We start from the raw sequence: 13520 nt of genomic DNA on the forward strand, positions 1-13520 counted from the left end.
TTGACTATAAAAATGTAGATTTTTTTTAGAAGAAATACATGGAGTAATCAAAAGGTTGCTGGTTCAAGCCCCACCACTGCCAAGTTTCCACTGTTGGGTCTCTGAGCAAAACCCTTAACTCTCAAATTGCACTCAGTCATAATTTTAAGTCACTTTGAATAAAAGTGTCAGGTAAATGTCTGTTTACATCTGAGAAGAACCACAAACTATTAGCCAGCTAGCTTTCATCACTTAAAAGCCTGCGTGTTTATAGTTTTGATTATTTTGTTTAGTTGATGATACTAAAAACATGATGAAATTTCTGCAACACATTTATAAAAGAAGAAAAATATAAGAATATAGAAATACCTTACAAATGCATTGACTATTCAACTTTGTTAAAAATATTTTTGCTAGAAAAAAATAGACTACTTCACATCAGTAGGTCTTTATTCTAACAGTCAAATAGGCTAGCATAATAAATAAAATAAAATACAATAAAACAAAATAAAATGAAATGTTGAATGTTATAGAACACTGAATCCTCACAATGCACTGATTAATACATAATTGGAGAAAAGTTAGGCAGAAAGGTATAAATGAACAGGCCCCTGTAATGGAGCCACTGGTCTCAGCTGGGCCCCCAAAGTTCAAACGGTCTAGATCTGCCACATCATAACAGTGTTGGAGCTGAACCAACCAAATTACCAACACAAAAATGCAGCCAACAATGGCAATTTACCAAGAAGAGAGAGAAAAAGCGAAACCCACAGCATAGACGTGGATGCAACAGAGACAGCAGAGAGTGAGAGGGACATCTTCAAAAAGCACAACAAAATCGTGGAAGAAGGATGATGCAAAACAAAAATATGGATGATACCAATGGCATTACACCAAGTCAATGACACACTGAAGATGGAAGAAACTCAATGTCCAGTGAAGTTCCAGCTTGGGGCCCTGTGCCAGGGATGCATGAAACTGGGTGAAAGGAATGAAAGAGAAAAATGTGATAAAAATGTGTTGTCTTCTAAAGTCTTCTGCAAACAAGCAAAATGCAGCCACATGCAGAGTGATATAAATAGAGAAGACCAGCTTGGTAAAATATTATGTCTAAATGTATTATCTATTATCTGTGCCTTTTTATAGGTGATAATGTTGGAAAGTGATGTAATGGCTGGTAGATTATTAGTAATAGAGATGTGTATGGGGGGACTTCAAGAGCAGAGACAGAAAAGTCAAGGGAATGGAAGGAAGACTACAGTAGGGACTGAAAGGTCATAAGTTGAGCCTGTGGGAGAAGCATATTATTACTATTATTTACATTTATATAGCATCTTTCTCAGACTCAAGGATGCTTTACAGACATCAGCTTTTACAAACACTCACACACCGATAAAAAATGACAGCCAATTTGTGTACAGTGTACTCTCCATTGGAAACCACAGCCCCCTGAGGGACTGCACTGAGTACAGGGGAAGGGGAGCAAGTTAAGACCAGGACAGAGCACCAACCATCACTGGACATACATGCACACATTCACATTCAAACAGGACAATTTAGAATTTCCAGGTTATAATAAACCTTCCTGCAAGCCAACATCTTAGTAAGCTTAATCGCTCTTAACCATTCAGTTTGCCCACTCATGGTACTCATAACAAACAATAGCAAAAAAAAAAAAAGTAAAAATGTAAAAAACTAAAATTTTATTTATATATATATATATATATATATATATATATATATATATATATATATATATATATATATATATATATATATATATATATATATATATATATATATATTAGTCACATTAATCTTCCACATCTCTCCTTTAATAAAGATGTCAGCAGCTATTCACTAGTAAACCAATGTAACGTGAAAACAATAAAGACACAGAAGTGCACAGGCCTAAGATTAAATAACAATAACTAGAGCTGTTTGCTACAGCAGAGACAGAAAATAAGGTGGCATACATTTAGAAATGGAGAGAAAGACGACAAAGATAATCAGACCGATCGCAAGAAAGAGAGGGAGTCTCTGTGTTGACAGTAAGGAGTGAAACTGGTGATAATAAGGCATTCATACTAATGAACAGATGAAGGTACAGAGTACACTTGGTGTACTCTAACAAATGTTAGAGAGAGTCTGCTTAAGATGTGTAGTGCAGAAGCCACTGAGCCTCCATTATTGCTTTTAATTATTGCTTTCATAAATCCTGAAGATGATGTGTACAGCCACCCACACATACTGAGAAACCACATAGAGAAGAGAAGAGAAGAGAAGAGAAGAGGAGAGAAGAGAAGAGAAGAGAAGAGAAGAGAAGAGAAGAGAAGAGAAGAGAAGAGAAGAGAAGAGAAGAGAAGAGAAGAGATTTACATCTATGAATACATCTGGGTGGTCATAATAAACAGTAAAGGTCAATTCAATGCCCTGCAAGCAAGGGGCAGTCTGACACCATAAAACTGGGCCCCTTCTCTCATGACTTTATTAAGTACGAGGGGTGGACTGGATTGAAAAACACAGTTAATCCAGTATCAGCATGAAGCCAAATAAATGTGCTGAGGTGAGAGAGAAGAGCATGAGTGGGAGAGCAAAAGAGAGGGACAGATCAAGAAGGATGTGGAGAGCGAAAGGTCAAAAGATGAAAACTCTTGGGGTCCCATCTAATTGCTATTGAACCAAGGTAAAAACGACCACATGACCCGTCTATCAATATAACCCACTGACCAGGAGATCAATTCACATAAAGTGTTCAAAGAGATGATTATGCAGCAATATTGATGCTAATTAGGCAAGTGCTGAATGATGCAACAGTCGATAACTGTAATGAACACATCCGTCAATGCGGTCTTAATAAAGTGATATACATCACAGGGATCATATTGGGCAAACAGCTCAAACAAAAGCCAGAAAGAAAAAAGAAAGAAAAAAATAAAGAACTAGTTGCATTTGAGTGTTTGTTTGTATGTATGTATGTGGCATGAGTTAGAAGGACCACAGTTAGAGAGAAGCAAACACTTTACTGAAATGTCTGCCAGACCTTATTTTCCGGAGACTTAACTCAGCCTGGACTATACTCAGATTAGCCGATATGAACATGCTACATTATTGTGGCACCCAGCATTGGGCTGTAGGGATGGGCCATTAGGAGAGCAGAGAAAAGCATGGTGAGGACTCCCAGAATGCCTCTGCACAGCACTTATTTAGCTAAAAATGTAATATTTTAGTGTTGTGCACCTCTTCACAGCACTTATTTAGCTAAAAATGTAATATTTTAGTGTTGTTCATTTAAAGTTGAATTTTGTTTGTGTTTTATGCAGTTAGATGTGTCTTAGTGATTGGACCTTTCCTGTCGTCTTTGGGTTGTGTGTTATTTTTGCTTACGTCCCCCCATTTTCCCCATTAGGTTTACTATCTTTCTCAAACCAATGCTGTTGAATAAATTAGTTACTCTTGAGCAAAGATTTGCATTCTTCTGTACGGATGCAACAATATAAACAACACCGTCAATCAGACAGTGGACTGGGGGAGACAGACCGATACCTGCCAGTTTGTTTACACCACTGGGTGTTCACAGTCAGACAGGTGTAAGGAAAGGAACTTTGGAACTATGGGTGTTCACATTCAGACAGGTACAAGGAAAGGAACTCTGGAACTCTGGACGGTATATAGGGTCCCATGGAAGTATGTCACACAGCTAGAAGCTTCTGGGTTGCAAGATAACACAGGCAACGGTATATCCCAGCCCAACACATCTCAATGATTATTTCATTTGTTGGGCAAAGCACGCTACCTTTCCCCAAATTGCCTGTGTCCCATTCAATGACACTACATAAATCGTGGGTGACTGCTCTGGATCTTGAATTCTACTTAGAGTCAAAAAGATCATATTGTTAGAGCAAAGTCCTCTCTCCTTGCATTTTCTATGATTTATACATCCACTTTAGTGCTTTTACTTGACAAAAAATGATGCCATTTTCCCAGCCTCCCAGTACGGCTAAACTTACTTCAATTCCAACCGTGAAAGCAGCCTGTGACATGCAGGGTTGCATCTATGGATTTATGGGGCACTATAACATCTTCACTCTTTTTGTCCTTCATCCCTGGGGTTGGGGGAGGATGTTGGAGGGAAAATAGCTAGGCTTCATTTCCTGTGGAGGTCGTGAGCACCCCATGGTTTCTCTCTGAAGGCTAATGTGTCTTTCCACACGCTCAAAATGCTCTCGCTGCCTGGGATTCAATTGAGGTTAACACAATTACAAGCAAAGGTGAAATGCAGGGCGCTCAGGGTCACAGAAGAATAGTGCTCACCCACCACAAATAATTCCTTTGTGGGAAATGCAAAAGAGAACAAATCTAAAGCCTTCCATCTGTCACCTTTTATTAATACATCTGAAATTTACACTTAAACGCAAAAAAACATGGATTGAAGGTGATTTGGATCTACTGAGATCCTTTCCATGCTGAGGTGAGTCGAGTGGGTGGTGATAGTTAAAGCTCATATTTCTTGCTTTCCTTTCACTTAAAAATAAAACTCATGCATTTTGTTAGATATAGAATATTTTTTGTGAGAACTTTCTGGTGGAGATTTCTATGAATTGCTAGTTATAGTAGTGGTAGCAGTATTCATTCACTGCTGCTTGAAAGGAACCTCACACAATTGCTATGCTGTAAAATGGTGATCTCAGTATGACATTCTCATTTTGCTCTGAAAAGGCTTTCATGCTGCCTAAATTTTTTTTTACAAATTTGTTGACATTTTTTCCTCCCCTTTATAACTTGTCTGGTTGTATTGTGTGAAACATCATAACTGTAACATATGTATGATATTTATTTTATGACACACCTTATTCAGCCCACTGAGCAAGGAGTTCATTCCTTTAGATATGTACAGATGTATTTCTAGAAAATGAACTTATTGATCTGAGGTAAATCCAGATTAGTCTAGAAGCCCTATAGCACAAGAAGAAGTAAGTGACGATGACCTCATCAGCTGGTATGATTCTTGGCTACACTTAAAACAAATAGCAAAATGCAGATGAAATGTTTAGCCAATCATATTTTTCAATATGACTGCATCTTCCCAGGCCAGGGAGCACCAAAACTACAAAGACAAGCCATGAGCTTAGTGTCCAAACATGAATGCTGACCAAATTCAGCATTCTTAAGAATGAAGAAAGTCCAGTATGTCAGGGCAGAGCAAACATTCAGAAACAAGCAACAGTGAAACACAGATGAACCTTAGAGCTAAATGAATCTATGGAGCCATGTAAACCACAGGTAGGGGGGAAGCGCCACCTCACAATTACTGTCCAAACATGCTTGTATGAACAGGGGAACAGTGGGTCATTTATCAAAACTGAGGAGTGTCCATGTGTGTGTGTGTGTGTGTGTGTGTGTGTGTGTGTCTGTGTGTGTAACAGAGAGCAGCTCAGCTTCTGGGTCATTTATCAAACCTGGCTGAACTTTAGATGATGAATGAAATTTCACGACCAACTGTACACTTTCATTTACCGCACAGCGGGGTCCATTGCTTCCTGTTATGACATACAGCGTGGACGCCTCTGACTGAGCCGCCAATCAAGAAAATGCCACACGGTGCTACCAGGCCACCATCCCCATTTAATCACTGGGTTAGTGGTAACTGGCCAGGAAGTGAAAACACTGTGAGCCAGGGTGAGTAACGAGTGAGTGAGTGTTTTGTTTGTTTGTGTGTGTGTGTGTGTGTGTGTGTGTGTGTGTGTGTGTGTGTGTGTGTGCGTGCGTGCGTGCGTGCGTGCGTGCGTGCATGCGTGTGAGTGAGTGCGGGTGTTTTGTTTATGTGAGAGGGTGTGAGGCCAAGCACTGCAATCAGGAAACAGTGGCAGCCTGTTCTTCAATGAATGGTGGCTTGTCAGGTGCATGCTTAGCAATAAGCAAAACAGAGACGGAAATGTTAAAACAGGTGAATTGTTCTTAAGCCCATTCATAATGAGCCCAGCAGTGAATAGTGAGATACAAGTTAACTCCACCCCTACGAAGCATAATTCTCTTAAAGGTTTTAAACCCTGACTAATTGGCCTAATTATGAATATTATACCCCACTTTTTTTTCTTTTTTTTTTTTTACAGCACTTTAAACATTTCTGTGATTTATTGATTCATTAATTGATTTATTTGACTAAATTTGGCCTATTTTGAATTACTCTACTTTTGAAATCCTTTCAGGCAATTTATTTATTTATCTATGCACAATGTAAGCAATATAATTATAAATATATTGATATATTTTAATTTAAATTAATTAATATAGACCTCACAACCCTAATCTATATTCTCATACAGCATAAACAATTTACAAGTAGCTTGAGAAGAGCATCAAAAGGCACAATGTCGACAGGGATTTTCAACCTCAGTGGACGAGCGCTTTTTTTCCCCAAATTCTCTCCTATTAAAATATCTAACAGTTTTTTTTCTTTTTTTTTTTCTTTTTTCCAAATAGTCATATTGGAACTTGTGCACTCTGAACACACATCTGTTAGGCTATGGTGGAAATATTCTCTTCAGAACAGGATTTTCAATTCCTTTTCTCCAAAGCAGATTGAATTACTCATCCTGCATCATTGGGCTCCCCTCTCACCTTCCTGGAGGAATTGCTGCTGAAGAGCCAAACCTTTGACTGCTTCACCATTAGCCAAGCACTAGCCACTGTGAGGGTCACCAGCATGTGCGGTGCAGTCTGTTCCTCCATATCACCTGGACAACACAGAGAATTCTTCCCTCAACACTGTCTTGTGTCTGCAATCAGACAGTTCATTTGAACTGCAAGACACATTTTCCACTTTAACATTGACAGAGAGAGTCTGCTGTCAACAATACACCAGCCAGAAAGTTCTCACTCAGCTTCTACATCTTAATCTAAGTCTGACTAAAACTTATCTGACAGAAAGATAGCAATTACATTTGCACATAATGTTCATAAGATATGTAGACAAACTGAAACAAGCTTCATAATTCATAATTCAGTCAGAATGTGAATTGGATAGCTTTAATTGTCAAGAGCAATCATCTGTTTCACAGCTGAGATGGTGGCCAAACCAAGCTGAGTGGATGGGTGTGGGTTTGCCATGCTGGCTATGCACACTTCTTAGGTGACTTGGCCAAGATTTTTCATAGCAAAATAATCCCTGGAACAGAAAGAATAAGAGCAGAGCAAATCAGCCAGCTGGCAGCAGACAGATAGGGGCTGCCAGAGCAGAACGTGGGTAAGCTGCATGACTCCATCAGTGTTGATCCTGCGTTATAAAACCTCTTAACAGCGCAGGTGGCATTGGGAAGGCCTTTGAAGACCTGGTCGATTTTTGCGATCCAAACCTGAAAAAACCTGAAAAAAACTCTGTAGCTTAACCTGATAAAAAAGTGGAAGAGAGAGTGATCTTGGTGCCAATTACTCTGAGCATGTAATAATGACTGTTGTGCTACAATACCTTCTGGAAAGTGGGCGTGGAGCTTCCTTAATAGATCAACACATCTTTGATTTCACCACTGCGACAGCTCAATTTACCCTGTTGGGTGACATAGGCACTTCCTTGCACCAGATGGCCCCTTTCAGTCAGCCAGACTCCCCTGACGGAATGCTTTACTCAAAATCTCTGATGGATTTGATTGCTATCAATAACTATTTAGCATAACTGACACAAACTGCAGCCTACCAACTTTCACAGCTTATTAGCAATGCTGTCATTACTTTTCTGTTCCTTTAATAATAAAGGCACAACTGTTCTTGAGTTAAAATTATCCCTAAGTGGTCAAATGGGCCTGCACTCCAGGAGGCTGGAAAGAACACTCCCAGTGTTCCCAGCAAAGACTTTACCGTGTCTCTGCTCATGGCAACAGACCGATTGGAGGTCAGATGGTGGACTGTTAACGTGTGAATATTGGAGGTCAGATGGTAGAGTGTTAGCGTGTGAATATGAGCGATCCAAGAGGTGACCTGCCAGCCACACCCTCAGGACAATGACAACCACGGGAAAGTGAAGTGGCATGGTCCTACCTGTGCTCATTACCAAAACACAGTTACTGCACAGTTTAAACAATATGAGCAATTAAAAAAGGTCAATGTTTCAAATATTTTTAAATGAGAGGCTTTTCATTACAGTCAAGTAAAGGGGGATAAATATGTATAACGGGCTTGTGGAGCTTTCAAAAGAAGTGTGCTCTCTGACTCTCTGGCTCCACACCCACATATACACTGGTCCTCAGAGCCAGGGTGATTAATTGGGGTGACAGGATTCTGCAAGTTTTTGTGATAGTGGTCACTGAAGTCAAGGGGAACCAACACTCAGCTCAGCTACACATACAGACACACACACACAAACAAACACACATAAGCATAAACTTATATCACACACAACCGCCTCTAGGATTCAAATGCTAAAGTTAGAACTTTTCTTTTTCTTTCTAACTTCCACACTTATTCGTCTTCTTCTCTTACTCACACACACACACACACACACACACACACACACACACACACACACACACACAGTCTCGTTCAGATGGAAATGATCTAGCATCAGTAGCATAGAGCTTCACCTTGCCAGGAGCAAGAATGATTCATCATCAAGGATGTTGCTAATGTGGTGTACAGGGCTGTGTAAGTAAGAGGTATATGTTTGTGTGTGTGTGTGTATGTGTGTGTGTGTGTCTGTGTGTCTGTGTGTGTGTGTGTGTGTGTGTGTGTGTGTGTGTGTGTGTGTGTGTGTGTGTGTGTGTGTGTGTGTGGTGTCATCACACACCCACCACCTCCCTCCAAAAAAGAAAAAAGAAAATCCTAAGATAGACGCAACCTTAAGTTAGTGAAAACATGATGATAAATTATTTGGGTTACTTAAGTCCACACAGTGACAGCAGTGATAGCAGCACTCATTATCAAATCAAGCTTGAACCACATCCAGAGGAGTGCTTTCCTATCCCAGGTCTAAAGAGCCACACAACTGATCATTATTATTACAATTATTATTAATTATTATTATTATTAATTAATTAACAATTATTATTAATTATTATTATTACAATTATTAAATAATTGTTCATGGCTGATGAGTTGAAACTGTTTCAACTCATCAGCTATGAACAATTCTTTAATAAGTAGAGTCAGTTGTGTGGCTCTTTAGACCTGGGAGAGGAAAGCACTCCTCTATTCTAGGACTGTTTTCTGTCTGCTTTGACTCTCATTACTCCAATTTGAGGTATGTGGTCCTTGGCGCCATCATGCAAGAGTATCAAGAAACCTTCAAGTGCCTGGAACAGCCCAAGCTGCAAACTCAATGGCACATGTTTACACATGCAAGATATCCATCTTTGAAGGGAAAGAGAAGCACAGAGGCCATTGCCATTGTCTCCAACCAAAGGAATAAGTAGCTGGATGAAAGGAACCTTGTTTGTCAGAATTGAGCTGGATTGCAAGACCACAGTTAGTGTCAGACATAACGAAATTTTGACGGACCAATCAGCAACCTGTTATTCACGATTATGACTGTGATCGGGTCTTAAACTGAACCAGTTTAACTCCCTGCCAGGCTGCTAAATAGTGCTTTCACATCAACTCTCCCCTTCACGTTAAAGCTCTGTCCCTCTCCTGTGTAGCCACAACTTCTGCTGCTAGCCAGACCAATAATAGATCATGAAAGCAATACATCTCCTGCATCCCACATAAAGCATCAGTATGATGGTCTTTCAGAAACTCGTTTTTGGTTTTTTTTTCCGTTTATTTATTTATTTTTCCCAGTAAGTCAGCAAGCCAAGGTCACACACCATCACTCCCGCCTTTCCACTGTGAGCTTTATGTGCCTTTAAACTCTAGAAAACTGCGGCTGTATTTCTGCAGAGAGGCAGCAGCGTTCGCCCTCCGCCTCACCTACACAAGGCCTTAACACTCACTCTCACACACACACACAGACTCACAAAGTTGAGATTTAGAGTCTCTACAGGGATAAGCCCCTGCATTACTATATTTCACTACTATGCATCACTGTTTTTCCCACATCACTGTAAATATCATATTGCAGTGCTTACAGTCAAGCCTAACTTCAACATGCTTAATTTACACAAAAATCATACTTTAATTTTTACTTTAATAAGCACTCAAGCACACAGTCCATTGTGAGGAAACAGCTCTCTTGCAATTGTATTCAATTGCCTTTTTTACTCCTCTGTCTAAGGGATTACACTGTATGCTGCTCAGTCTATTGTTCATTGTTTGTAGTATTGTCCATGTACTGCTCACTTGATCTACATGCTGTGTAGTAGTCACATGGGGGGGGGGGGGGGGGTTAAAGAGAGGAACACCAAAAAAGAGGAAGAAACACTATGGCTGCTTGTTTGCCGATAGAAATTCCCAGGGGAGAGGAATGCGAAACCTACTGCTTTCTCTGCCACACCAATGTCTCTGTTGGGTAAGTGGAGGGACTAGGTCTTGCCATGATGGCTAGAGACTTAATATTTATTACTACAGGTACTGGATAAGCTTTTTATTGGGAGATGTGTGTGTGTGTGTTTGTGGGGGGTATGGGGGTGGGGGGTCTCTGTAGTCTAACACTTGGTTTTTCAGTCCGCCTTGGCTATGAGAGAAGGTAGATTGTACAAAGAAAAGTCTGTATGAAGCCTCTCTGGGAAAGATGTAGTGCCTGACAGCAGCTACAAAAAAAAAAAGAAAGAAAGAGAAAACCTGGTCTCTGAGGCAGCCATATTTTACCAAGTTTGATAAACCTCTGAAGAGTCAGAGGGTTGGGGCTCTTGTTGGCCTGTGGTCAGAAACATGCGGCAGCTCATTCACAGCAGCCATGATTGAGCGTGTCTGCGACAGGATACCACAGAGATGCAGGGGTGTTGTTACCGTGGCCACTTGCTCATACAACTGTGAAGGAAATGGTGGCGATCTCTGGTGTTTTTCCTCATGCAAGATGGACCGAAATCTGACCACAGGCTGTAACATTTTTAGAGAGAGCTGACAGGGGTCTCTGAGCCAACACCCATCACTGTGGACCTGTCTGAATGAATTTCACAGCGACACATTCAAAGAGATGCAGAAAAGAACGTTCTGAAAAGCTTCAAGCGTGTGAATGTTTTGGAGCACTTTGGTTAGGATTATCATGACCCTAAGATCTTCTTTGTGCTTCTTTTTTTACTCAAAGTGGGACTAGGTTTTTGCTAAGAAAAGGTGTAAGAAAGTTCTTAGTAAACAAAGGTAATAAAATGTAACTCAATTTAAGCCAAACGTAATGCTCACATCAGAAATGAGTGACAAAATGCACACACACAAAGCATGCAGAAGTTAGCATAAGAAGTAAAAATAATAAGTCCACTGTGCATGTATTATTTAGAATAAAACAAGGCAAACTCACTGGATCTATTTGCAAAACATTATTTACAACAATTTGGAGATGTTGTTTAGCACATCCATGATAAGTATAAATACAGAATGTATGGGTTTTTCTTTCTTTTTCTCTTTGTTTTCCAGTCAGGTCGAAGAGTGACAACACTGACAGGCTTAATTACTGTGTGATATTCATTCCCCCGGCTTGTATGAACCCTCCATATGACCACAGTCTGAGCCGCAGCTGATCAGTAATTTGATTTCTCTCTCAAGTCAGCCACCAGCAATTTTCTTCTCCTTAGAACTTAAATGCCACACCACAGTCAGGGTCAAATGTGCACCACACGCTTCTCAACCGGGCATGGTCACTCACACAAATATGGCTCCAGTTAGAGGGAGAAATGATAAAAACAACAACAACAAAAAAATGTCAGTTTGAATCAACCCATTCAACTGACTGCTGAACACACTAATTAATACAAACCCATTAGGACAGTGTGAATCTGCTAAAAAAAAAAAAAAACATGTTGAGATTTTAAGGTGCAGCTATCTGTGTTTTTTGACAGCTCTTGTCTACTGAGTGACTTCCAGTATTTGAGTTATCATTGTTAATTTCAGCAAGACATCTCCTGACTATAGTGATGTAGTAGTGACGTAGTGATGGTCAAACTTAGAACCATGTACTGACTTTCAGAGTGTTGGCATAATTTGGAGGAATTGTTAGTCCATCACACTGGGGACTCACACTTTCGTTCTGACACCATCTGAGATGATAGATTGTGTAGTCTATAAAAAACTGTGACCTTAGGTTTGAATGATTGTCAAGACCCACCAAATATTTTTGTTTTTTTTTGTTTTTACTCCTGTGTTTCATACACAATTTATTTTTAATTTCTAAATAATAAAATAAAATGATAAAATCTTGATATAATGTTCTACAAGCCATGTTCAGTTAAGATGTAATTTGAATTCAAATTCATGGTCCTCTGTTGAACTTGCAATTTTCTAGTCTGTAACTGAACTTGGACTCAACAACCTCTGTTATGTTCTTAGTGTCCTCTCGTGCTTTGTTAGTCTTGGTCTTCATCTTGCCTAAACTGGTCTTGAACACATTATTTAACTGATCAAATACATATCTGGAGAATTGTAGATCTGAGGGACGTGAGGACAAAAATTATCTGTAGGCGACTGAATATTTTGTTGCGTGTTTTACTATCATTTACAGTCACGTTATTAAACAATAAATATATTATGCTAATTCTTAACTTTCATCCAGTGTGGATGAAACTGTTATATAGCCTTTCCTGTTGGGCAGATGGCGGGATGGGGATTATGTAGTGCCAAGAACGGCAAAGCTTTACGCCGCCCCGCAGTCTGCATGCACGGGTGAAGCTGGTATACGAGACCATGGAAATTCTCACTGTAGTAAGGGGAGTGTGAAAAAGCTATTTCTTGGTGCCGTACCACCATCGTGTGGACACTCGACCTAAAGTGTACGACAGACTACGTTATGGCTCAAATGCGTCTCACTCTTTGCTTGAAATTCATGTGTTACGAGATGCCATAAGCAAATTTAACATAGGAGCGTTTCATTTTAATTTAGTATTTAAAACTTTGGAGAAGCGATATTATATAAGTATTAATACTAAAAAAGGTATATTATCGTTCATCATATACGCGTAAGAAAGAAAGAAAGAAAGAAAGAAAGAAAGAAAGAAAGAAAGAAAGAAAGAAAGAAAGAAAGAAAGAAAGAAATATATACATGGGTCAATCTGGCAAAACTCACTGCAAAATAAATGACGAAAGTCTTAACGAAACAATGCCACAATGTCCGAAGGCTATTTATTGATCCTCGAACGCATGACTAAATGTGACAAGACTTGAACATTGTATATTGATTATTGTTAATTATTGTCTGAGAAAACAGTTATCTTTATTATCTATCTGATATTATCTATCTGATATTACATTATACTTAGTATGTCTCCGACCCTAAACGAAAACTCCCCTGTCCCATAAAAGCCACCAGAAACCACAAAGGAGCGAAGCTCTATGAAGTGACTATGGCACTTTGCGCACAAGAGTTGCCGCTCACCTGACTGGGAGACACTCATCCGAGTAACCAGCGCAGTGAGGAGAAAGCAGCGAAGAAGTCGCATTGGCTCCATTTTGATGAGACGTGG

General features: G+C 39.7%; 1 protein-coding gene across 7 annotated transcripts in view; it reads right to left on the minus strand.

Annotated features, from left to right (window-relative positions):
• The window catches only part of LOC113579192 (receptor tyrosine-protein kinase erbB-4-like), a 127796-nt gene that overhangs the window by 113299 nt on the left and 977 nt on the right, over positions 1–13520 (minus strand). For all 7 annotated transcript variants that reach the window (XM_035534823.1, XM_035534822.1, XM_035534821.1 and 4 more), the window contains exon 1: positions 13433–13520. This exon is cut by the window's right edge and continues 977 nt beyond it. In XM_035534823.1, coding sequence (XP_035390716.1) covers positions 13433–13505 — 73 coding nt within the window. In that variant the 5' untranslated portion in view covers positions 13506–13520. The remainder of the gene's footprint in view (positions 1–13432) is intronic.

Source organism: Electrophorus electricus, chromosome 16 (assembly GCF_013358815.1).
Source record: "Electrophorus electricus isolate fEleEle1 chromosome 16, fEleEle1.pri, whole genome shotgun sequence".
In the NCBI taxonomy this organism is placed as follows: domain Eukaryota; kingdom Metazoa; phylum Chordata; class Actinopteri; order Gymnotiformes; family Gymnotidae; genus Electrophorus; species Electrophorus electricus.